The sequence below is a fragment of the Molothrus ater genome, chromosome Z, assembly GCF_012460135.2.
Source record: "Molothrus ater isolate BHLD 08-10-18 breed brown headed cowbird chromosome Z, BPBGC_Mater_1.1, whole genome shotgun sequence".
Classification (NCBI taxonomy): domain Eukaryota; kingdom Metazoa; phylum Chordata; class Aves; order Passeriformes; family Icteridae; genus Molothrus; species Molothrus ater.
Window position 1 is genome coordinate 37,059,267 of NC_050511.2, and position 21,821 is coordinate 37,081,087.

General features: G+C 42.0%; 1 protein-coding gene across 7 annotated transcripts in view; it reads left to right on the top strand.

Moving 5' to 3' along the window:
- Positions 1-2,926: 2,926 nt before the first annotated feature.
- The window catches only part of NTRK2 (neurotrophic receptor tyrosine kinase 2), a 199,671-nt gene continuing 180,776 nt past the window's right edge, over positions 2,927-21,821 (top strand). For 4 of the 7 annotated variants that reach the window (XM_036402534.2, XM_036402536.2, XM_036402537.2 and 1 more), the window contains exon 1: positions 2,928-3,226. In XM_036402534.2, coding sequence (XP_036258427.1) covers positions 3,018-3,226 — 209 coding nt within the window. In that variant the 5' untranslated portion in view covers positions 2,928-3,017. Of the gene's footprint in view, positions 3,227-21,821 lie in introns of all 7 variants that reach the window. The other 3 variants (XM_036402533.2, XM_036402535.2, XM_036402539.2) reach the window with 2 other exon arrangements.

The window sequence follows — 21,821 nt, forward strand, 5'->3', positions numbered from 1 at the left end:
TTAACATAGAAATAAAACTTGTCTATGTAGAAATGAAGTCATGATTTACTACCAAATTTCTTTGTACAGCTACCCTTTAGTAATTTTAGAATTTAAAGACCCAAAGCAGGTGAGTCTTTAGAAAGGGCTGCTGTGCCTGTAGAAAAGGCTGCTGTTTCCCCCACTAAGGCAGCAATGTATTTCTTGATGGAGCATTCCATAGCTTTCATTTTGACAACTTTGGTGGCCTGAAAAGTTTGTTTCTTCCCACATTCTTCTCCCAGTCAATTTTGGTAAAATACTAATTTTAGGGAGAAAATAGATTTTTAACAGTATTTGGCAATATTACCATCATATTTTCAAGCCTGGTAATTTTTGGCATTGTCATATAGAAATCTATGTGTCTTAAACCTTCTAAGATAAGATTCCTGTACAGTTCAGCAACACTCCTATGAGAAATATTTTGAATTGCAGCAAACATAAACTGATGTTTACCACAACGGGTGATAATACCCTTTTCCAAGTGTTGCCTCAAGCTTTATTTAACACTGGTCTGTAGCCTTACAAATATATGATCTGGCCTACAGAACTTTACTCTTTCAACAATATTAAATTATCTAATAAGCCAATTTGATCCAACTGCATGGTTTTATCTAAAACTTCTTTGACAACTCCTCAATTTCACTGATTCACAGAAAACAGAGATGCCTGTGGAAGAATAATGTTCAGTAGATTCTGATTAGTATATATGCTGATTCAGTATATATGATTAGACTGATGTGAGTTTGCTGCCATAGACTCACTAGGACAGTTAAAATGGGTATTTATTGCCCTAAAGAGGTGATGTCTTTGTGTTCCTCCAGGAGAGAGAGGGGGAATAAAACACATTTTCCAAAGCTGTAAGGAGACTTGGCTGGAGAACAGTAATGTGGGTGTTACAGCAACTTACTGGTTTTAAAATTTTACTTCTATTCTGCATTAAGGCTCTTTCTCAAGGTCTTTTCTAATTTGAATCATATTGCAGTTTATGCTATTAATTTTTCTTTCTCTTTCCTCCAAATTCTTTAAAAATCACCAATTTTTTCCTCTAGAAAATTGCTGCATGACATTTTAATTTTACTTGTTACCCTTCCATAAATATTTTGTTCAGAGAAATACTTTACTTCAAAGTCCTGAACTTCATAGAGAGGCAGTATATTCAGAGTATCTATACAACAATTTTACTTAAACTTCAAAACTTTGGTTTAAAAGTATCATGACTGACAATAGTTTTGATTATGTCTTTTTGTACAGTCTGCATTTGTTGCTTTATGGGGAGGTATGTTATTTCTGTATAGTGTGTTTCAGCTAGGTATATGGCTATGACTTTCTTAGAAGGATGTTCTTTTAAAGCAAAACCAACTCATGCCTGGCCTGCAAATCCACCTGGTAAGATGTGGATTTTCCTGGATGGAGTGTGTTTTCAATTAGTGTCATGTCAAATTGATTCCCAAGCACCTTCTAACAATGTACTAACTGTTTGTTCTGTACCTTTGTAATAGGAATTCTGTAACCTTTTTTTCTTTAATTCGCCCTGATTTAGTGACTTCAAAATACTCAGCTTGGGTAACTAGGTAAGAAAAGGGCCACCAACACCTTTATACTTTTAATGGTGAAGTGGTAAGTGAAGAACCCGTCGTCACAGATGACATGTGCCAGGACAGAAGCACAGAATCTCAGAAACGGCAAGGGAAGAGCATCTCAGATCAGCTGGTCTTTGCACCTGCGAATACGTGACACACCTATGTCATTCAGACTTGCCTCAGCCTCGATGTACGGAAACGATTACTACTTCTGGTGCTGTGTCGTGTCCGTCCCCCCGGCGCTGGGGGTCAGTGGGGCGGCCGGGGTTGCAGGGCGCCCCGGGGCGGGCCGCGCTGCACGGCGGCGGCGGGACGCGCGGTGGCGCCTGCGGAGCGCTCAGCGCGGGGCACTGCGGCGGGATCCGGTGCATCGGCAGCGCTGCGGAAACCCGCAGCTGGGGGTGGGGGCAGAAAAACGAAAAGCAGCCCCGACCGCGGAGCTGTCAGGAGGAAAACAAGGCGTTTTAGGGTCTCTCATCCGTCGTCTCCCGGAGTTCTCGCACATCCCCGTTTATAACCCGATGGCGAGATCCCGCCCTGGCGGGCATGCCAGGTGCCTCTCGGCACGTTGTCTCCGTCCGCCCGGCGGGACACACAGTCCGCACAGGCGGCGCCGCGCTGCCCATCCCGCGGGGTGCTTGTACGCCTGTATGAGTGTGTGTGTGTGTGTATGTGTGTACATGTACGTGCGAGGCTGAAAGCTCAAGTGCAGGCTGCCTATTGGTATCTGCTCTTCGGCACCCTCCCTTTCCCCCGCTCCCCCCTCCTCCCTCCCTTGTCCTTTTTTTTTTTCATTTTTATTTCAGGCTCATTTTGTGGAGTTTCTGCCCCTCTCTGCGTCAGCCCCACGTCACTTTGCCGGCAGCTCCCCGTCTTGGGCTGGAGCAGGAGCCGGAGCTGCTTTATTATCAGCTGGAGGGAGGGAGGAGGAGACGGTGCATAAAGGGGCGAGCGCGGAGCTCTGAGCCCCGCCGCCGCCGCTCGCTGCGCCTCCCTCGCCGCCCGCTCGCCGTCCCTCCGGCGGGCAGCGGCAGCCCGAGCCCCCGCAGAAAGGAGCGCAGCCTCCGCCACCTGCCCCCGCCGCCCCGCGCGTTTTGCAGCATCATCGGCAGCAGCCGCGGGGGCAGGCGGTGCCGCTGTCCGCCCGCGGGACTAAGGGCAGGTGCCTCGCCGCCGGAGGCCCCGCTCGCCCCTGTCGCCGCGGCGCCCGGCTCGGGCCCCCTCCGCCCCGCGCAGCGCCCGGGGCGCTCCGAGCCGCGGGGCGCCGGTGGCTGCGGCTGCGGCGCGCCCATGTGAGCCCCGGCCCGGGGTGCCCGCCCGCGGCGCGGAAAGCTGCGCACCCTCCAGCCGTGCGCCCCGGCAGCGGCGGCGGCGGCGGGAGCAGGAGGAGGCTGTCGGGGCAGTGCTGGGGTGAGCATGGTGTCCTGGCGGCGGAGGCCGGGGCCCGGCCTGGCGCGGCTGTGGGGCTTGTGCTGCCTGGTGCTGGGCTGCTGGCCGAGTGCGCTGGGCTGCCCCGCGTCCTGCGGGTGCAGCTCCTGGCGGATCTGGTGCACGGGATCGTCGCCGGGCATCGCCTCTTTCCCCGTGCCGCAGAGGAGCGCCGAGGGGGACAATGTTACCGAGATGTGAGTACGGCCCGGGGCCGGGCGCGGGGGCGACGGGCCGGAGCAGGCGGGGGAAGCTGCGGGCGGGGGCGGCGGGGAACTGACCCACGCCAGAGGCTTTTACTCCGCGGGCAGACGCGGTGCTGGACGCCTGAAAGCCCCGTGTGATTTTATTTGGACGCGGCTTGCCACAGCTGCCGCTGCCAGCCCGTTTAGATGATGAATCCTAATTGTTGGCGATGCAGGTCGCGGGGAGCGGGGCGGGGGGTCGGCGCCGGCTGCAGCGGGACCGCGGGGCAGCCGGGGAACGGGACCAGGACTTCGTCTCCGACCATTGCCCCAGCTGCTGCCGCGGGTTGCGCACCGCTCAGCCCGCACCTCTGCGGCGGCAGCAGGTATGAAACGGAGGGTTTTTTCTATTTCTTTTTTTTTTTTTTTTTTTTTTTTAACTTTCGTTCTCTCAGCTTATCGCTGCGAACCGAGAGTATTGGTAGGTGGCTTGCCCTTCGCCCCAGATTTCTCTTGTTTTATATTTTTAAAAAAGAAAAAAAGAAAAAAAAGTGAAGGAAGAGATGCGCCAGAAAGTGAAGCAAACTGTCTTTCATACCCTGACCATAGGAATGCAAACCTGCTCTGACCTTCTCAGTGGAGGTGGCTGGAAGGAAAAAATACAAAACCTGCAAGGAATGAACATAGTGCTGCTTGTCAGCAATTGGGAAGGAGTTAGAGAACACTAATTAAGCGTGAGGAAAAAGTTTTTTTTCCTCTCCTTCCCGTGTGGTGCTTCCATCCTCGTTTGCCTCGAAGACAGTGTTTGATGAGGGAGTTCTGCAGCTTTTTGTGTTAAATCCGGCATAGTTTCACAGTTCAGAGCACTATGGCATTCATGTCCATTGCCTAAGAAAACCACTTGCAGAGCAAAAAATTTTGGATACTGGATGTGTAGATGATAGATCTCGGGAAAAACCTTCTCAAGCTGTTTTGTTTGTATTTCCCTACCCCTGTTTTTGAATTGTTTTCTGTGACATTTAATGTAAAAGATACCAGCATATTTGCCCCAAATCTATACAGATTTCTCACTATTTGTATTCTCCATCCTTCTTCTGTTTTTCAGTATCTTTTAGAAGAAATAAAAAAGTACTGTGAAACATGGTGTGAGTTTAGATTAAATTCTAGCCTTTGGGCTGCATTCCTGCAGTTCCCTGCCTTTGCTCAGGGAAAAGCTGGAGGCATTAATTTCTACTACTCACATATGGCCTACCTTTGGGAGATTTTTTAGGACCTGTGATAAAGAAATGGTCTTTCTGAGTTATAACTGTTATTGATTTAGATGCTTACGTAGATTGCTTAAATAGAAAAAAAAACACTTTGAGCTATGCATCTGTGATCATTTTTATAGGCTTTGGTAGCCTTTTTATCCAGTGCATTCTGTTTAGAAGTAACAGAGCAATTTTCATGTCAAATTTAATCTCTGGTTTGAAAGGCCAGAACAGAAAACACATACTGTAAATACGTTTTCTTCCATGATGAGCTTAAAACGTGTCTAGTCATTTTACATTGATACTTTTGGCTTTAATTTTTCTGGGTTTTTTAAAGCATCATTTTATTTACAGTTCTTTTTGGTTTTTACTGTATCATTCTGTGACATTGCACATTGTTTTATTTGGTGATCTAAAAATAATTTTGAGTCATGGATTTCTCAGGAGATGCTGTTGCACATATTTAAGATGGTATTTTCATCTGTGCTTTTAACATAAAACACAGGGACCCTTTAATTAGTTTATAGACAAATTAAAAATTGAACTGCAGTAGCTGTCATATTATTTCATTGTGTGAGCTAGTAAACACTAAATACATACAGAAGCAGTTCTAATATAGTAGGTACAGATTGTCAAACTGTTTATAACACCACAGATCTTGCTTAATTCTAGCTAAAAACAGGTTTAAGAGACTGGAGTGTTACATTTCACCTAGCTTCAGTGTAGCTTCAGGCCTGGTTCTTCTTTTATGTGCTCTGCAGATACATTCCTTTGGTCTCTAGTGGAATTACTCCTGGTATAAATAACATGTAAAAAGTATAAGACAATTAATTTGAAGAACTTATTTGAGTGTATTTAATGAGTATCTATTGAACTCAATCCTTCACTTGTTGGTTATGTCCTGGTCTTGACAGGAGTGAATCCTGCAGTCCTAGGCAAAACACCCGCAGGCACCCATGGCATGGGTTCTGAGCTCAGTTTTTTAGCCCAGCCACAGGCACTGGGAGCGCTGGGATAACTGCATGGTCAGGCTGTGTATGTGAAACCCATGGTGGTGCAGAGGATTGGCCGTGGGCCAGGTGGATGGCACTGAGCAGGCAGGATGTGAGTGGGCAGTCAGGGTTTTCCACTTGGATTTAAGAAATGGAAAAAGATGGAATGGTGCAGCAGGAATAACAGAGATGAGGTACCATTTATCTGGCAGCCTCCACCACTTAACACTCAGGTGCTTCACTGTTTTGGTCCACAAGTGGATTGTGCTTTAGAGTTTATAAGCAGTCTCATCCCAGTCCAGCTGCTTCTTGATTCCTGCTCAGATCCAGCATCCAAATCTATGGAGAGGTACCTCTGCATCAGCCCTATGAAGGCCAGCTGCTGAAACTTGGTGTGGGAGGGCATAAGAGTATTTATGCCTGGTGCTTTCTTAGTCATCTCTCTCACTCTTTCCCTTCCTGGCTGTTTTTGCATAGCGTTCTACTACAGTAAATGAGACAGATTTTAGATATGCCTGGTTGGTTAAGATGATGGCATGGACTGGTCTTTATCTAGAAAACAAGTGTTGGTGCTTATCATAACAGACTGTACTTGTAATAATTGTTTGGTCACTTTGGTATTATTGGAGACAAATTGAACTCCAGAGTGAGGTTCTGCATTAGGATAAATGGTATCAGTCATTGATACATTAAAAACCAAGGACCAAGAGTGACAAAAGCAAAAACACTTTATCAGTTTTGTAAAATCCATGCATTGTAGACACAATAGCAAATAAGTGGCCTTGTTGAGATCACTCATGCAAAAATATTAATAGGATAGTAAGTGAGAAATTTTTAGAGTGGTCAGGACTTCTTGTAAAAGGACTAGTATAATATTTTCTCATTAAGGAAAATGTATTGCTGTTTTATCTCAGTGTACATGACTCTTCAAATGGCTTTGATTTAAAAGTGACATCTTGCAGTACAAGTATATTCCTGGCCTAGCTTCATAGTTCTGCTATTAAGTCATTAATACGTTTACTTATGATTATTCAGGTGAATGAGGTTTGAAATTAATTGGTGTTTTTCAAGAAGAACTGCTTGCCAACAAAATAGTAGGTGACTTTTAAGCTCTTGCCTATTAAAAGAGAGGTGATTGTGTATTGCGTACATTTCAAAACCACAAAATAAATTTCTAATGCAGTTATATAAAGCACTCTAGAATTGTTAATAAGTAAGACAGGATAAGTAATTTATAGAGTAAATTATTTAACAAGTCATGTGAGCTTGTGCTAAAAAAAAAGCATGTTTAAATTCATTGAAGCTCAGAGCTGTTGGTATTTTGAGTCTTTTTTTATTCTCGATTTTGAGACTGTTGTAGATTTAATGTCATATAAAACTGTCTGCAAGGCTCCTCAGCCTCTAGCCCCTTCCTCCTCAAAGCAACTTCTGGCTGTTCATCATTGCATGACTTGGCTGGATTGAGAAGTTATTTCTGGTGACTTGGAATTGTATAATAAAACATGAGACACCAGGCTACAAATTATTAAAGGCGTTTTGGACAGTGGTGACGTAATAGCTTCATTTAGGAATTTGTCATTTTTTTAAAAAAAAACTTCCTTTAAAAATCTGGGTAATTGGTTAAGGTGAATTAAAAGTAAGCACTGTGAAAATCAGTTTTGTAATTTCTAGGCTCTGAAAATACTCTGGGATCACAAAGCACTGAATTTTGTTCTTTTTTTTTTCTCCCGGGGAACCTTTTGTATGTCTTGTTCTAGACATTGCCCTTCTGGTTTCTGAGGACTGATGGGGCTCCTGAGGGTTTCCACTGAAGCTATCTCAATCAGGCAGAGACAAAACAGCTCATGAGGCTGGAAGAGAGCTTCATCCTTCAGAAGGCAGTCAGTGTTGGGCAGGGTGGCAGGAACACTGTCTCTCCCTCAATATCTTTGGTCACTCAAGAGTTTTGAAAAAGGTTTGGTATGTATATTCTTAAATAAAAGATTTGGTCTTGAACACGTTCTTTTCAAGAAACTTCCATTTTTTTCCATACTAATGACAAAATAGGGCTGGCAGTGCAGCCTGTGATATCTTTAGGATGGCATTTTCCAGATTTCTCAGGTTCTATTTTTTCTCCATTATTTTTGTGCTGACAAGTGTAACAGAGAAAGTAGCTTAGCAATATTCTGGATCTCTAATCACTGTAGAGCAAAAAAATTTTATGTAACTGAACACGGACCTGATTTCTCCATTTTGGTTTTCATTTTTAAGTAAAGAGGGATCCCTTATTGTCCTTTTTTTTTTTTTTTTTTGGATTGCAATTCTTTCTCCCATGTTTGTCATCTCTCTCTACACAAATGTCTAAGAGTGTGGCCTTTAAGGTGGTCATCCAGATATCCTTGCCCGAACAGGAGAAATGTAGAAGGTAATGGAGGAAAGAATTCTAAAACTGCTTCAGTATGTTGTTGATGTCAGATGTATATTTAGCTTGTTACCTCTGAAAAACTGCTCTTTAAAAACTGCCCTTTAAAAAGCAAAGCAGATTGTATAAATTGACTAATTTACATGCATTTCGAATGGAGAGATAAATCCATAGAGGTCTGAAATCTTCTACTGCTTGGGCTGTGAATATGCTTTTTTACAGGATGCTGTTATGTTTGTGAAGATCTCTTCATCCAGATGTATGTAGTACATCATTGCTGTTAAATTATATATGATCATATATAATTGGGATGCATCTTAATTCCTGGTTGATTGTGAATCTATATTTTCAGAAACTGCAAAAGGCAAAACAAACTACTGCCTGGCCTGAAATGCAATATGGAGTTTCTGTGTTTTTACATAGCTACTAATAGCTATTAATCGTAGTATTACAGTATCTCAGGATCACAAAATAGGTCAGATTGAAAGGGACCACTGGTGGGATCATCTGGTCCAACCTCCCTGCTCAAGAAGGGCCTACAAGAGCACATGGCACAGTGCTGTATCCAGATGGTTCTTGAATAGCTCCAGTGAGGGAGGCTCCACAACCTCTCCAGGCAATCTGTTCCAATGCCTGGTCACCTGCACAGTAAAGAAGTTCTTCCTTATATTTGGATGAAACTTGCTGTGTATCAGTTTCTGCCCACTACCTTTCTCCTATTGCTCAGCATCACCAAGGAGAGCCTGCTTCTATCCTGTTGACATTGTTCTTTCAGATACTTCCATCCATTGACAAGATCACCTCTGAGTGATCTCTTCTCAAGGCAGAACAGGCCCAGCTTCTTCCACCTTTCCATGTATAGGAGATGCTCCAGGCCTTTAATCATCTTCATAGCCCTCTGCTGCTCTCTCCCAGGAGCTCCATGTCTCTCTTGTCCTGAGGAGCCCAGAACTGGACACAGCACTCCAGATGTGCCTCACCAGGGCTGAGTAGAAGGACAGGATCACCCCCCTCACCCTGCTGGCAATGCTCTTCCCAATGCACCCCAGGACACCATTGGCCTTCTTGGCCACCAGGACACACTGCTGCTCATGGACAGCTTGCTGTCCACCTGGACCTTCATGTCCTTCTCCTCAGACCTGCTTTCCAGCAGAACCACCCCCAGCCTGTGCTGGTGCCTGGGGTTATTCCTCCCCAATGCAGGACCCTGCTTTTACTTTGGTTGAATTTCAGACAGTTCTTCTCTGCCCATCTCTCCATCCTATCAAGGCTGCACTCAGGGCTATTAGCCACTGCTCCCAGCTTTGTGCTGTCAGTGACCTGCTGAGGAGGTCTCTGTCTCTTTGTCCAAATCACTGCTGAACAAATTAAACAATGCTGGGCCCAGTGTCCCCCTGATGGGGGACACCACGTGTGAGGAGCCTCCAACTAGACCTTGTGCCACTGATTGCAGCTCTTTGGGATCTGCCATTCAGCCAGTTCTCAATCCAGCTTACTGTCCACTCATTTAGTTCATGCTTCCTAGACTTGCCTATGAGGATATCATGTAAGACAGGATCTAAAGCCCTGCTGGAGTCGAGGTAGACAATAGCCCTCACCCATCCAGGTAGTTGTCCCATTATGGAAGGCAATCAGGATGGTCAAGAATGATTCCCCTTTGCTGAATCCATGATGACTAATTCTGATCACCCTCTTGGCATCCATGTGGATAAAGGTGGCCTCCAGAATGAGGCACTTTCCAAGGATCAAGGTGGAGCTGGCTGGCCAGTTGTCCTCTGGGTCCTCCTTCTTGCCCATTTTGAAGACTGGGGTGACATTTATTTTCTTCCAGTCCTCAGACACCTCTCTTGATCACATGACTTTTCCAAGACAACTGCAAGCAGCCCCACTATGGTGTCTGCCACCTCCTCCTCAGCTCCTTGTGAATGCATCCCATCAGGACAGCATCTTTTTATTTGTTCCAAGTGTCCTGTTGCTGCTTTCACTTCCTGTGTATCTCCTGCTTGTGCTTTGCTTTTGACAGGAGTTTTTTGCTCATCCGTGCAGCTGTCTTGCCCTCTTTGCTCCATTTCTTACTCATCAGGATGTACTGGTCTTGAGCCTGGAGGAGGTAATCCTTGAATATTTATTGATCAGCTCTCTTGGACCCCTGTTCTCTGCAGGGCCTGTTCCCATGGGATTCTTCCAAGAAGATCCTTGAAGAGGCTAAAGTTATCTCTCCTGAAATCCAAGATTTCAATCTCACTTGTGGCCCTGCTTCCTCCATGCAAGGTGCTGAACTCTACAATCATCTCATGATCACATTGCACAATTGTAGTGGACTTACTGGAAAGGAGTCACACCATGGAAATTCAGCATTTATTTTTGTTATTACTTTCTTCTAAGAAAATTACCTGCATTGGTAAGAGGCTACAGCTGACACTTAAATATTTTTAATACCAATTCAGCTATATATGTTTCTGTGTTGTGTTTTCATTGTTAGGATAAATTATTGGAGATCAGGTTTCAGGTCAATATTCTTTTTTTCCTGGACAAGGCCTGAAGTAATGAGATTTTTTTTTTCTTCAGAAGTAAGGTAAAATGGAAGGAAGCAGACCAAAGGTGTCCAAGGTATTTTCAGAGGCACTTTGAGAGATTGTAATCTTTGAGTGGTATAACTTGAACTTTACTTTGCTAAAGCAAACTAGTCCTGATCATGCAAGGTAGTTAGATGCTTTTTATTTCAGGGGAAGCTGAGGCTGGGATTCTGGCCTATGTAAAGTCAGTGACAAAAATGAATGGAGTTAGTGTTTCACCAGCATAGTTTAGAGTATGTATGAGAAGGATGAAAGGAACCTTGATTCAGGCATTTTCCAGCCTTTTTAAAATTTGGAAGACATGGGGGTTGTTGCTCGATTACTTGATGTGTTTTTGACTTGCAGGTTTTTTTCCCTTTCATGTGTTTTTGTTCTGTATGAATATAAAATATGTTGAGGTAAGTGGAAGCTATGATTGAGTATTGCAGGCAGGAGCCTTTTGCAACATTTTAGATAATTTTGCTTTGGAATGAAGCTCCTCATGCAAAAACAGGTTGCAGCTCTGTTGCAGTGTGATGCCCCAATACAGCTCCTGCTATGTATTTGTAGAGGATATATGGTACATTGTATAGTTGTCTGATGTATAAATAAAAGGAAGGCAAATAATTAATCAAAGTCAATCTATTGCTGAAACAGATAACAGTGAAATGGTAACACTTCTGAGCTCCTTATGAAAGGATCTGTCCACAGAGCTGTAGTTGAGGCTGGGAAAGTTAGCTATTTTTCCTGTTAGTTTGACAGGTGAGCCAAAAGAAATCTTCCCATTTTAGATGTAAATGAAATTAGTTTTACCGTTCTAATTTCCTAACCATGCCTGTAAAACTAAGGCTGTGTTCAGCAGGTATCTTGTGGAGCATGGCTACCCCACATTGGGCAGTAAGATTCATGTGAAGAGTGCATAGGGTGTGACTTCCCATTCTTTTGCAACGACTGTCTGGTTTTCTGAATGCCAGACGGCACGGCAAGCATATGTGGATAAATCATGTGCACATCCTGGGCATGTCAGACTTACTGGGCATGGACTGAAAGACCTTCCCACAGCATGTGCTCTGGGTGTCATGTGCTGGACCTACTAATCATGTCTGGGACTGTCTCAGGCCTCAGCATTTAAAATCTGGCAACTCCCTTCTAGCTCTGTAGCTAAGGCACTTAACTCAACTGGCCATTCTCCACAATGGAAGTAGGCTACGCTCCACACTCTTCTAGGAAGTGATTCAGGAGGTTAAATTAGGTTCGCACTGCAAATTACCCCATGCAGTTATCCCCTTCCATCACCACTGACTATTAAGAAAACACTGGAGACTTAGCTCACTGGGGTGGGGGAACAAAGCAAGACCTTCCTTTTAGCATGCATGGGGTAAACTGATTTTGTGGTCCAAGGTGAACCATTTCAGCATGCATGTGAGGAGCTGCTCTGCTAGAAGCAGAGCATAGGTCTGAACCAAGGTCTTGCATGTGAGCATCTTAACTGCTGATCCTGTATGGTGTACAGATGTGGGCTTGCCTTGGTTCTTCCTGTCTGAGTTGCCTTCTTTGGCATAGAACATTCAAATGTGCTTTTGGGTCAGAGAGCAGGACAGTCTGTTTAGCTAAGAAGCTGTGATGCTTATTTGTGTAGTGAGACAGCTGAGTCCTGCTCCTGCTTCACTGAGTGTTAAATTACAGCCAAAATGAGAACAGCACAAACAGGTAAGGTGGAGATTGCCCTCTTTCAGATGGCTTTGTAAATATGGTATCTTCTGAGAGGCTGGAATCATGTTTCCTTAGGGAACCAAAGAAATTGAATCTGGTGCCCCAGATGCCGCTGGAGCATTATTTACAGCATTTCCTCAAAATGTGTGGTCTTCAGCCTCATAAAAAGATGTCTTTTTTTTTTTCTCTTCCTCACTCACTAGGTGGGTGAATAGTCTACTGCCTATTCATGGCCTGTTCTCCTCTCCAGTCTTGCCTCTTCTAATTTTTAGAAACAGGTTTTGGAACACATTATGCATACAGTGATCTTCACCTGGTAAACGTATATACTGTACCCTCCAGCTGGGAGCAGTTTTATTGACTCTATGGGTCCAACTATGTAATGTGCATAAGCATATGTTTTAAGAGTTTTAAGTTTAGGATGGTGGTAAGTAAGCATCTTTCTAAGACTCTGTTGTGCACATATCACAGAGTCTCAGAATATGCTGAGTTGGAATGGACCCTCAAAGGTCACTGAGTCCAGCTCCAGGCCCTGCAGAGAGCACCATCCCCAAGAGTCACACCATGTGTTGAGATCATTGTCCAAGTGCTTCTTGAACTTTGTCAGGCTGGTGCTGTGACCATTTCACTGGGGAGCTGTTCCAGTGCCCAAACACCCTCTGGGTGAAAAATCCTTTCCTAATATCCAACTTAAACCTCCCCTGATACAGCTTCAGGCCATTCCCTCAGGTTCTGTCACTGGTCACCACAGAGGAGAGATCAGTGGCTGCCCCTCCTCTTCCCCTCATGAGGAAGTTGTAACTGCAGTGAGGTCTGTCCTCAGTCTCCAGGCTGAACACACCAAGTGGCCTCAGCTGCTACTCATATGGCTTCCCGTCAAGACCCTTCACCATCTTTGTTGCTGTCCTCTGGATGTTCTCCAATAGTTTAATATCGTTCTTATCATGGGCCCAAAACTGCAGACAATATTCAAGGTGTGCAGAGCAGTGCAGAGTAAAGCAGAACAATCCCCTCCCTTGACTGTCTGGTGATGGTTTTGCCATTATTACAAATATAACAAAATTACAAAATTACAAACATTTTGAATTGATGCAAATCCATGTGGCATCAAGCCACCTAGGTAGAAAATACTAATGCTGGATACTACCTCTGCTATAGATATCACTGCAAGTCCTGGATCGTGTTTGTGCACTATGACTGTCTTGTTGCCTGAGGCTTATGTCATTTAGGGGATATGAAGGTAGCACAGGTGCAGAAATAGATACTGCTTGCCTTAGAGGTTGGTGTGGGTGGAAGAAAGACTCCCAGCATTTCTCCCAACTCTTTGTGGCATTCCTGTCTGCATTGACACAGGGCAGTTTTCCCTTCTGTTGCATGGTTTGGTTACATGCAGAGTTTTTTGCCTGCTTTAGAGCACTTCTGCGTGTTCTCATGAGTTCTAATGAACAGTTTAACTTGTAGCAGTGTTGCCCTTCACACTGAGTGTCTAAAATTAAAGTTTTAGGAGGTGAGCATCCCAGCAGTTCGAGTAATCATCAAAATACCAATCTATCTAATATTTGCAGGTGAACACTTCACTATCACCACCTATGTCTTGGGCCAGGGGCACTGCTGCAGAGGATGTGTAGGGTGGAGGAATGCTGAAAGGTGTGTCTGGTACTGGGGTGCAGTCATGAGAACCATAAGCAGAAACAGGCTGGAGGATAAGAGAAGTACTACTCCACTCATAAGCAGTGCCAGGGACAAAAGCTGTAAAAGTAAATGACGAATGCTGTGAAAGTAGTGGTGGTGAGGAGAAGGCAGCTTTTCAGAGGTAGTAAAGAAGGTTGGAGACTAACTAAAGATGTCATCTTGTGAAAGAGGTACATGCAGGGTAAGTGTTTCATTTGAAGGCACAATGGTAGAGAAGCTGATCTAAGGTTTGAAACTATAATGTGTAATACGTAATACGTCATACATAATACGTAATATATAACTAAAATAAATGCTTACAAAATAGCATATTTTCCTTACTTCAAAAGTATAACAACAAATACAGCCATGAGCAGGCTTTATGAGTACAAGCTGATCACAGTCTAGAAGGAGCATTGCATATGTCACATAGCAAAACAAACAGAAATACAAAGAGAAAACTCAAAGACACAGGATGGTTGTCTGGGTGTACCATTGTGACAGAGAATTTGCTCAAAATCAAACTGGCCTAGTACAGGAATGTGGAAAGGAAACAGTAGCAGCAATATGGCAGTCAGCACAAGTATAGAAATATTCTGGATTCTGACAATTGTGCAGAAAGTGTAATAAACACATCATTATGCTAATATTTGCAGTGCAAGTAAGAAACTACTTCTATTAAATGAAGAACAGGATTCCTCAAGTGGAATAATGCTAATACAAGAAGCTATGAATTCAAAAGCTTGGCCAGCTACAATGAAAAGTGGATTAAACTATAATGTAAATAAATGTGATAAAGTGAAATAAGAAACTGTGAAGAGCAGATAAATGTGAAGCAGTGAAGAATGCATCTGAAAGGTGCATCTGAAGAATGCATCAACAAACGATGTTGAAACGTTCTCTGAAAAATGCAAAGGCTAAATTTAAGTGGTAGGATTGGTGTCATCATACAGAAAGTGGCAACCCATTCTGGTGCTAGACAGGGTGAAGTAAACATGAAAAGGACAACCCATAACCCTTTTGGAATGTTTCAGTAACATAATGTGAAGTTCTATTCATGTATGTTTTTCATTAAAAGACAAGAATGTCTTGGAGAAGAAACAGATCTGTGATTAGGGCTGCAGAAGATGTTTCACAGGTCTTGGAAGGGAGTCTAGGAAACCAATTGTGAACCCTGGCAGCAGATGATATCATTTGCAGAATGGAAAAACTTCTACTTGTTGGATTCTCTATGTAATAATTGCACAGAAAAGGGGTAGAGGTTATGACCATATGTAGGCTCTCAGGACTTATATGAAAACAGAAGAAAGAAACTTTTTGTTGGCTAATGGAAAGGGGACTATGTTTTGAGATGTCAGGAGTCAAATTGTTCAGTAAATGTAATGTATTAATAGGATATAGATGGATTTTCCTGGATAGAGGGCTTTAAATTTTGCATCTTCACTCCACCCTTTGGAAGTACTGCCTTTTGATCTGTATTTGGCATGAAATGCACTGCATGCAGTTAATGAGACATTAAATGGGGTAGCAGGTGCAGATATATGTCTCAATGATCCAATGATCCAGAGCAGATTGATTGGAGTATTTGATATTCTAATAGCCAGTAATTTTAAACTGAATAAAACGAAACCTTATTGTCAAACAGTGGGAATTGTATATGTGGGAGAAGACTGACTTCAAAGTAGATTTCAGAAGGAATGTCTTATGTTGACTGAAAGAGTCAAAGAATACTGAACATGTTAGAACCCAGAGACAGGAAAAGACTGTTGTGGGGGATACTGATATATGTCAGAAGGGCTATCTAATTCCAAAGGATGTGCAGCTACCTAAGACATCTCTTCCAGAAAGTCACTGTCTGAGTATGGGCACCTGAAAGGAAGAGAATTCCAAGGTTTTGACAGCAACCAAGAAGCTTTAATGTTTTTATTCTCTGAGGGACTTAGAAAGATGCATATAAGGAAAGGCTGTCTGCAATCTTACTGTGCTCTTGTGCAATGGATGTTTTTCCATTCTCATTTGCATCAAGGCCAGTGACAGCTATAGAGATCATGTATGCAAGTGCTGAAAAGAGAGTATTTGCATTACTACTATTATTTTTGAAGACTAGGTGGTTCTGCAGGAGAAAGAACTGTCACTTATATTTGTATTTATTCATTCCTTTGAGATGTTCTTTCATCCTTGCAAGGAAATAATATCATCAACAACAACAATAATAAAGATTAGTCTTATGGCTGCTTTCTGTTGATAAATAATGGAAAGCCACCTTCACTACTCTCCTTTTGTATGTTAATTTACTGTGTGATTTTTAGCATATATATTATAAAGGGTTTGTATGAGTTTAAGCCTCATCCTAGCAATCTGCATAGATTATTTCATACACAGGGGATAAAAACGTGTTTTGAAGCTAAGTATAAGGTCAGAGATTAAGGTATATCTTTTAGAATAATAGGTCATTGTTTGGCCTTCTGACAATAAAAAGGAATATCAACATTTCCAAAATATCTTTGCTAAGGAAAAACATGTCTGTAGCTGTCATATATTCCTGGAAAAACATCAAAAATTCATGTCTCGATGCAATATCAAATATACAGACTTGGGGATCTCAAAGGGGAGGACAGGTCTCTAAATGGAGAAAATACTTAGATAAGCTCTGCATGCATTTGGGGGAAAGTAATTCTGAAGATGGAGCTCATCAAGAGCATAAATCTTAAATCTGGAAAGCTGCATGAAATGTCTTAAGAGTTTGCTTGATTTGGTAGTCTGCTCTCTAAAGAGAATCCAGGCATGGACTTCCCATTTTCCAGGCAGCTGTAGTCATAAGCAAGAGCACAGATATGCTCCTGGAGTGCCAAAACAAGATTGGTATCTCCACTGAATTCCTGTTTTCTTCTGCTTTAAACTGGTGGGTTGGCACTAATTGTTCAAGATGATGGCTTTGGAGAATCAATTTGCAGTGGCAGCTACGTGCTGCTAATTGGATAATAGTATACTGTTGTGGCACAGAATGTCGGGGCCCCATTGCCTCCTGGCAGTTGACACAGCCACACATCAAGAACAGGGAATTCTTGAAATTAACTGATCTCTGACATTGCCTGTGAAATGTTGAGTTCCAGATTGTCCTGAACAATGCCTTACCTGAGTATGGGATGTGTGTAGTGCAGGATTTGCTGAAAAAATGGGCATGCCTGTGTCTCTGAAGAAAGATCCCTGAGCTAATTATGTTGTCTCTAGAGCTGCTGTACTGGCACGTGGAGAGCTATTTCCTGAACTCTTCTGTGACTTGTGGTTAAATACTCTAAATGTGAGGAAAAAGCCCTTAGGGAACCTGTGATAGTGGTTTTTCATTCTTTGTGAAACACAGGGTGATTCACGGATTAAAAAAACCAAAAAAACCCCAAAAATCCACTGCAGCATTTGTCAGGAGACACTGGGCAGCCAAAGGAGGAGTCAAGCACTGGTAAAATTTCTGAGTGTTAGGTAGGTCCACCGTGGATGGTCTTGACACACTGCATCTTTCCTGAGTTATGGCACACTCCTCTAGCAGTAGAGTTTCTGTTTCCTGAAGTTATCCTCACTAAATCTCATACTTATGTTACCAGATGGAGGAAGCAAAATAGAATAAAATAATTGGAGTAAACATGTGTATCTGTAGAATATTTGCTGGATTTGGGTGTCCGTATCACACTCATTGCATTTCCTTCCTAGAGGAAGCTTGGTCCTATGCAGGAGGATTTCTTGATTGAGCAGAAATTATAGCATTGATGCCTACACCTGTCTGAAACTTTACATTCCTGATATGCAACTTGTGTAGCTCTGGGCTTCATTTTCCAACTGTGAGTCCGTGCCACTTCAGCATCATTTTAAACTTGGTTTCAGAGGGGCTACAAATGTAACCCAGTTCAATATGCCAGGTTTCATTAAGTATTGTATCAATTTTACAAATTTTACATGATCTTAATGCATAACAATGAATCAGTCAGCATTTGTTGAAAATGCCTCTAAGTTTTAGCTCACCTTTTAAAGAACTTGGTATCACATTTGAGTTTGTAAGAAGATATGGCACCAGGGAAGATTGCAATGTATAATTCTCAATATTAACGTACAGCTCTCACAGTAGTCTAGACTAGGGACATACGTGACCTGTCATTAAATGGTAATTAATCTACTGACAGTTCAATGTCTGAAGTGTGCTGCCTTTGTCCCCTAAAGACTTAGTGAAAAAACAACTTGGAATATAAAGTTTTTCCAGAGTTCAGAGTTCAGTTCATTTCACCAGTGAGTGTTTATTAATTTTAAATTCCTTTTTTGTATGAACTAGAGCTAGACATATAAATTGATTTATTTTTTGGAGTGTTAAGAAAATATATTTCCCATAAAGGAAGTTTTTTGGCAACAGAAATACTTCTGGAGCTGCACTACATGCATCCATGTTGTTAAGACTAGCACGTGCTAGTTTTTTTCCAGCATGTCCTTATAGCTCCACATGGAGTAGTATACCTTAACATACATTAAGCAGGAGGAAATAGAGTAAGTAAGTTAGGAAGGCATATTTCTGGTGGCCTTTTATATTCAGGTTAAGGAAAAGATTTGAAAGTTGGTATGGAATCCATTTTTTAAATTACTAAGGAACATTAAATAATCTAGATGGCTTTAAAGAGATCAGAACCCACTTTCTCTTCATGCTTTTGCAGTTCAGAAGTTGCTTCACTGATGTTAAACATAATCTGTATCCTTTCATTTTTATAATGAGCATAAGTGAAGACTACCCTCTCAAAGGAGATCTTGGAGGAAATGACTCTTATAGATAAGGATTTAAAACTATTGTTTCCAAAATGTATCGGTGGTGAAGTGTGAGTGTGTGACATTGTTCAGTAGCTGCTGAAGTGTGGCGAGATGAACATGCTGTTGTAGGCTGCAGTGTGCAACCTAGGTGTGTGATTCTGAATCCCTTTATTAGAATTATTCAGTAGTTTACAATGGAGAGATTAAATTAAGGGTTTGAAACAATTATTGGTTACTGACTACTCATTGAAGGAGATGCAGAATGCTATAGTATAATCAAGCAAATAGCTTTGTAGGCAGCTAAGGGCTTGATTTCGAGGTGGCAGCCAGTATTTGTGAACTGATATATGTGGTCTGTCTGGTGCTATCCAGCCAGGTTCTGGCAGTGCAACAGTGCTGTGGTGTGCAGTGGGAGCTTCCAAGCTCTTCACGTGACTTCAGCCAGCTGTGAGTCAGTATGTTTTTCTTCTGTGCTACAGTAAAAATGTTCCGTTAAAGAATAGGGTTGATATTCTTAAGGGCAGGCAGGCAAATTACATTTCTCAGTGTCGCCCACTGCAAGTCAAAGCTTTTAGAGTATTAATGTTTGATGATAAGTAACATTAAGGTAAAGTAGTTGTGAAGAAGGTAAAAATAGACTTCTGTTAGGGAGAGGTTTTATTTCAGATCTCCCTCTAAATTAAACAGAAGAGCAACTTCCCCTTATAGGGTACAGCTACATCATTCTACTCTTTGTCTTTCTCACTGCTATGACATAGCTGCAAAGGCTTAACTTGAAACAGACTTGTTAAGTGAGTAGGGAAGTATAAGAGGATGTGACCTGCTTATGGTAAATTATGTCTGTCCACTCTTTCTTCAAGGATTTCCAAGTGCATGAACTTTGCTCTACTGTTGTAAAGCTTTACTGTGTTCTGTACTGAGAGTGCATTTACAAGTGTATTGCAGAGCAGTTATTAAATTATTTGCACTTAGATAAAAATTCTTCTGGGTCCCAACCAGTATGGTTGTGGAAAAGCAATGGTTTCTTTTGGTTCTTTCAGCTCAAACCAGCTCCAAGTAAAGAATGCCCTGCTCTCCCCCACCTAGGGCTTCTTCTAAGGGATGCAATAAGAGAAGGAAAGAAGATACCACAAACTCATACTACTTCTTCCCAAATATAATTTTTTTGGTCTATTCCCTGATGGACCAATACCAATCTCTTTATGTAGATTGTGTGCTCATACTAAGGTTTGTGTCCGATGTAAATTGTGAAGCTTCATTGCCTTCAGCAGAGCTGAACTATTTTATACTGAGGTTTAACACAGGATGTAATACACTAACAAATTTTTGTGCAACACTGTAAGTTATGTCAAGGTCTGGAGTTTCTTGTAGTGAGTGGTTCTGGTTAAATATTTATGTGATTAAAATTGCACTCACATTTGGATTGGTGATATGTGTGTTTAAGTGATAGGTCTGCATTTTGGCAGTGTTTGCCAGGTTTTGGGGTTTTTTTTTGTTTTTTTTTGTTTTTTTTTGGGGGGGGTTGCTTGTTGGTTTTGTTGTTTTTTGGGGTTTTTTTGATGGCCTAATTCTTAGCTAGTGCAACTGGTTATTCTGTTTCCTTTCCTTAAATCTGAGTCTTTTCACACTTTGTGTTTCACTATCCATTTTCCTCAATTCCTGCTCTTATGTGATTTCCCTGTCTCTATTTGACCTTGACTGGATTACTGTTGTTTGATAACTGAGGAGAGGATGAGGAAGATACCTTTGAAACCTCTTGCATAACTTTATTTTAGCATTATAAGGTCTAAGTGGCAGAGAAGATGGATGATATTTAACTCAAAAATAAGTTCTTCAGGGCATGTTTAAAGGAAGTATGTTCATTGACTTGCAGGACTCTTAGATGAAGGAATTAGTAGATATTTATATACTATTTCATTACTATTACTTGGCAAAATATGTAAACTTACCAACCCACAACAAAACCCCAACCAAACAAAATAGATTCGTATATACTGAGATATTAAATTACTCTGTCTTAAAAATTCAGGAAAGGAAACATAAAAAACAAAGGACTCTTATCTTCTAATGGATACACTTTGTTAATCTTATTCTGAAAAGTCTTGCAGAACAGTCAATCTCATATGATGGTGTAGTGATGTGTTCCATCTAGCATCATGCATTCTTTTTACTGCCCTTCTTTTTTCCCAAGGGACAGTGGATGCCATTAGGGGAAACTTTTTACTTTTCCTGGTGCATGGTGAGAGCATAGCTTTGGAGGAGAGCCCAACCCAACTTATGGGATTCTCAGGCTTCTGTTGGGATTTAGAAACACAATGAATTTCTTTTAACAAGGCAATCCATGCACCAGCTCAGGTGCATGAATTGCCTTTGGAAGAGCAATTTACCTTCTTACTAATTAACCGGAATTCCCTGTAAATAAATTCTAAAAAATGCTTTGAATGAAGAAAAGTTTTCTTCTAACAAAGAAAGACTCATTCATTTTAGGAGCACCTGCATATTTGGTTAGTTTGTGATGCCTGTGACAGCACATGTAATCTCTCTTTAAGTTTTTCTGGGACTGGGCTAATATTTTGAAATGTGTGGAGTCTTTAGCAAGGCATGCCTTAAATCAGGCATACTTTTCTGCCCATAATGTCAGAAAAATTGCAGTTTCCACTCATTTATTCTTCCTGGATTGTGTGATTTCTACTGTGAAACCTTTTCTTCCTGTAGAAGAAGTAATGATACATTTGCTGTGAGCATTTTATTTCCAGTCTGTGGGATGTCACTGGGTATTCATAGATCTCACATGGTCATAATACAAAGGACTGGCTTGCATGCCCACATCTTTTTAGGCAGATATTAAGGATATGTGAGTGGACTCAGTACTTTAGTCTGATACAGCAGTTTCTTGTCTCTTAATTTCTGCTTGTGTGTATAACATCATGAAGTACAACCTTTCCTTTCTCATTTTTCCCATTGACACACCTCATAAAGAGAACTGAAATTACTTTGTGTCAGTGAAAAGTAAGTGTAAAGAACTCATTAAGTTAACAACATGAGGGCAAAGACTAGGGAAGTACAATTGTCTTTCATAAGTGGGGATAACTCCAGTACTACCTTTAAACTTGCCTCCTTTGTTGTTGTTAAATCCGTGAGGTAAGGACATGTGTCTTGGAGAATGGTGACATTGCAGTGCATATTTATTTGGCCTTCAGGTTGACTTGCTTTCTTCATTTCCCCTGTGTAATAATGAGCTGC